At 14.9% G+C, this 5,000-nt stretch overlaps 3 protein-coding genes across 3 annotated transcripts in view; 2 read left to right on the top strand and 1 right to left on the bottom strand.

Annotated features, from left to right (window-relative positions):
- Positions 1–236, top strand: part of PGSY75_1460800 (putative snRNA-activating protein complex subunit 3) — a gene marked incomplete at both ends in the record, with an annotated part of 1,944 nt that extends 1,708 nt beyond the window's left edge. The window contains one exon of the mRNA XM_018788293.1: positions 1–236. This exon is cut by the window's left edge and continues 1,708 nt beyond it. Within this exon, the coding sequence (XP_018639665.1) occupies positions 1–236 (236 nt within the window).
- A 1,535-nt stretch (positions 237–1,771) lies between these two features.
- On the top strand, positions 1,772–2,761 carry PGSY75_1460700 (60S ribosomal protein L27; the record flags this gene model as incomplete). Its single annotated transcript, XM_018788292.1, has 4 exons — positions 1,772–1,782; positions 2,051–2,290; positions 2,434–2,544; positions 2,683–2,761. 4 exons carry the CDS (start codon positions 1,772–1,774, stop codon positions 2,759–2,761), a joined length of 441 nt encoding a protein of 146 aa, XP_018639664.1.
- A 1,180-nt stretch (positions 2,762–3,941) lies between these two features.
- Positions 3,942–4,388, bottom strand: PGSY75_1460600 (putative inner membrane complex sub-compartment protein 3; the record flags this gene model as incomplete). Its single annotated transcript, XM_018788291.1, has 1 exon — positions 3,942–4,388. The coding sequence occupies one exon, from the start codon at positions 4,386–4,388 to the stop codon at positions 3,942–3,944; it is 447 nt and encodes a 148-aa protein (XP_018639663.1).
- Positions 4,389–5,000: the final 612 nt, after the last annotated feature.

Here is a 5,000-nt window from a genome sequence, read left to right as displayed (position 1 = left end):
TAAGAGATAAACATTTCTCAAAATATCCCCTTAGAACATTCAAACCTAATATATCAAATAAATATTGTATATCTTGTCATAAAAATATTGCACAAAAAATTGTATTAGATTCATACTTATTAAAAGAAAACCCATCATATATGTGTAACCATTGTTTTGATTTATTTCTAATGGATAAAAATAATCAACCCATTGATCCATCGATGAAATATTTTGATTACATAGACGATGTGTAATTTTATATCATACAACAAAAATGTAACAACATATATATAAATAAATATATATAAACATATATATATATATATATATATATATATATATATATATATATATATATATGTAATATATATTAATATTTTCTTATTTAAAAAAAAAAAAAAAAAATTAATTTATTCATATTTTCTCTCGTAATATTCATATAATATTAATTTTCATATTACATATATATATTATATATATTTTCAATTTTTATGTGATTATCTTAAATTATACCATTCTTTATTTCTTATTATATTTTTTAAAATATAGGAAAAATTCATAAAAATAATAATTTCACCTGTTGAAATATTAACGAACATTTTTCGTCATCCGACAAATATTTAGTATTATAAATAAATAAATAAATAAATACATATATATATATATATATATATTTCTTTCTTTTTTTTTTTTTTTTTTTTTTATTTAACTTTTGATGTATTATCATATAAATAAATTCTCAAATATATTTATTAAACAATATAAATATATAATTATATAATAAATAAATTTTTTTTTTTTATTATTAAGTGTTTTCCTCACTTTTTATATTTTGACCTAATATAAAAATATATACCCATGAACTAATTTATCCCCTCAACTCTACCACAGAAAAAATATATACATAATATAATATATAATAAATATATAATATACAAAATACGCATACCTAAGTCTATACAATAAATATATAAATTATATATATATATATATATATATATATATATATATATATATAATATATAATATATAATTTATTATATTATATAATATATGCAATAATTACTTTCCTTTATTTTATTTTTCCCTTTATATAATTCATATATAATATATATATTTTATATGCAAAAAAAAAAAAAATATATATATACCTTTTTTTTTTTGCTTTATAAATTAACGTTATATCATGATTTATATAATAATATATATATTTTTATATATATAATTCCATTTCTTTTATGAACACCTTATTTTTTATTGCTATATATTTTTAATTACATATACAAAATATATATATTATAATATAAATAATATATATTATATTTATGTATATTACTTTAAATATAAAGAAGGAAGAAAAATATCTTATAAATATAATTATTTATTTATATAATAATATATATATTTTTATATATATAATTCCATTTCTTTTATGAACACCTTATTTTTTATTGCTATATATTTTTAATTACATATACAAAATATATATATTATAATATAAATAATATATATTATATTTATGTATATTACTTTAAATATAAAGAAGGAAGAAAAATATCTTATAAATATAAATAATTATTTATTTATTTATTATTTTATTTATTTATTTTTTTTTATTCATTTGAAAATAATTAAAATCGAGTTTTTATTTTTTTATAAGAAATAAAAATTGATTAAAAAAAAAAAAAAAAAGAATATAAAAAGATATAAGAAAAATATAAACCTTATAATTATTTCTTTTATTCATCAATTTACTATAAATTTCTTTAATAAATATTTCTGATTAAAAATGGGAAAATTGTAAGCTTTTTTTTTTTTATAAAATACATAAAATTGATAAATAAATAAATATATATATATATATATGTAATGTTATATTTTTTTTTGTTTTAATATATAATATTATTATATATAATATATAGTCGATTTTGAAAAGAGAAACAAAAAAGAAACATAACAGATAAATTTATAAATAATGACAATATATATTTTATATTTCAAACATGAATATATTACGATATTCCTTTATTAATTATATATATATATATATATTTATTTATTTTTATAGATTGAAACCAGGAAAAGTTATCATAATATTAAATGGTCGTAGAGCTGGAAAAAAGGCAGTTATAGTAAACACATATGAAGGTCAAACACGTGAAAGACCATATAGTTACTGTTTAGTAGCTGGTATAGAAAAACACCCATTAAAAGTTAACAAGAAAATGTCCAAGAAAAAAATCGTAAAAAGATCAAAAGTTAAGGCCTTCATTAAATGTATTAACGTTAATCACATACTTCCAACAAGGTATGCAACAAGAAAAAGAAAATATATATATATATATATATATATATATATATATATAATATAATATAATGTATTTTTTATGTATGCAAAAACGTTTAAATAAATATTCCCTAATGTATTTTGCTTATCTTTTCTTATTGTAGATATCAAGTAGCTAATGATTTCGATATTAAAAGTTTAGCATCTGACGATGTTTTGAAATCCAAAAATAAAAAGAAGGAAGTAAAAAAATTGGGAAAAATATTCAGAGACAAGTAAGTTTAATATATATATGTTATATATATGTTATATATATGTTATATATATGTGATATATCTTTCTTATTTCTTATTTCTTATTTCTTATTTCTTATTTCCTTCATTTTTTTTTTGTTTTTGTTTTTTCATTTTTAGATTTTTGGAACCAGTTAACAAAAAAACCGGAGAGGTTTCCAAGGATATTTCCTTCTTACACAAAAAGTTGTACTTTTAAATTTCATACCATTATTCAAATTACATAATGATTTTTTCTCGTTTAATAAATAATATTTTTCCCTTTTTTTTTTTTTTTTTTTTTTTTTTCTCTCTATATTTTTTGAGATAAAAAGAAAAAATATTTTAAAATTAAAATTCATATATGAATCTAAGAACTTATTATATAACTAAATTAGAAAGATGTAACATAATATATATGTAACATATATATAATATATTGATTTATTTGTTTGTTGAAATAAACAAAAAAAAGAATTAATAAACATATATATATATATATGTACACCTTATGTAGTATAATATATATAATATATTACATAATTATATATACATATTTATTAGTATTTTTAAAAATGTATTAAAAAAAAAAAATAATTTTACTACCTTTTTGAGGATTCTCATTATTTTATTTAATTCTGTTTTTTTATTTTATTTTTTTTATTAATATTAATTATTATTATATTTTTATAATTATAAATATTTTTTTTTTTTTTTTTTTTTTTAATTCTTAATAATTTTTTTTTTTTTTTTTAAAAATAAATAAATAGTATAGAATAGAATGAAAAATAATAAATATATAAATGTTATAAATATCTATATATTTATTTAAACAAATGAGAAAATATATTTCTATAAAAACAAAAATTTTTTCTTTTTTTTATATATGACTAATAAAAAAAAAAAAAAAAATCTAATTATAATATATATATATATATATATATATATATATATATATATATTTTTTTTGTTGTTCTTTTTTTAACAAACATATATGCTTACACAATATACCATTCGCACAAAATTTTCAATTACATTTATATATATATTTAATTATAATACAGGTGTAATATAATAACATCTGTTTTGTACATATATATATAAACATTTTGATCTTTTCAATACTTCCATATGAAGAGTTATATATTCATTAGTCAATAATTGCATATTTTATCTGAATCACATTTTGCACTCACCACACACAATTATTTTTAACAACAAAAAAAAAAAAAAAAAAAAAAATTTATTCTCCTTTTTTTAATACACGTATAATTTTAATTTAATTTGATGAAAATAATTTTTAAATGATTTTTTCATTATTGTTATGTATCCATTTTGAATATTATATAATAATATATGTTGTCTGTTTTTTTTTTTTTTTTTTTTTTTTTTTTTTTCCTTTATGCATTCAAACAATATTTTTGTAAGAAATCGTTAAAGATTCTTGCTTCTCCTGGACTGTCCATAGAAAATGCTATAGCCTTAAGTGTACTTATTAAACGAATACCTATAACTTTAGGAGATTTTAATAAATTTTGTTCAGATTCTAATAATGTTTCACAACTATTTCTGTGAAGTATACAATTTATATCATTAAATTTTATTACTCGTACTTTGTTATCTAATGATAATTCAAAATATTTTTCCTTGAAAAAAATCTTAAAATTACATTGAATTTCATTACCATCAGGAAATGCAACCTTTATACTATTTCCACTCTTGTATTTATTTATCCAATTTTCTAATGTCCAATTTTCATTATCTCCATATATCTCATTGTCCTGAAATATATCTATATTTGATTTACTGTTTTTTATATCATTATTACTACAACATAAATTTCCCATCTTGAAAATTATTAATCAAAAAAAAAAAAAAAAAAAAAAAATTATTAAGAATGAAAGAAAAAAAAAAAAAAAAAAAATATGTATATTTATAAAAATATAATAATAATTATTATTATTATAATAAATAGATATATATTAAATATATCCTATTTAAATTTTTAAAATGTGTAAAATTTAAAACAAGGAAATAAAAAAAATATATAATAATTAATATATTTTATAATTTTTTATTATGGTAATATTCAGACTTAAACATAAAACTTTTTCAATATATTTCTTATAAATTATATATATATTATATATATATATATATATATAACCAAAGTTACACATTAAATTATAACAAATGAAAGGCGTAATATAAATAAAAAATTATAACAAATAAGAATGAAAAAAAAAAAAAAAAAGGAAAAAACCACAAAATTAAAAATAATCTCTACAAAATTATAAATAAATAAAAATAAAAAAAAAAAAAGTAAAAAAACTTGTTTTTCTATTTATATATATATATATATATATTTTTTTTTTTTTTTTTTTTTATTTTGTTTTTTCCTTTTCGGTTATGGAAATTTAAAATGTTTTAGAGAAAAAATAAAATTATAAAATATAAGA

This window comes from Plasmodium gaboni, chromosome 14 (assembly GCF_001602025.1).
Source record: "Plasmodium gaboni strain SY75 chromosome 14, whole genome shotgun sequence".
NCBI classification, from domain to species: domain Eukaryota; phylum Apicomplexa; class Aconoidasida; order Haemosporida; family Plasmodiidae; genus Plasmodium; species Plasmodium gaboni.
Note: the sequence above shows the minus strand (reverse complement) of the source record. Positions and strands in the feature narration are given on the sequence as shown.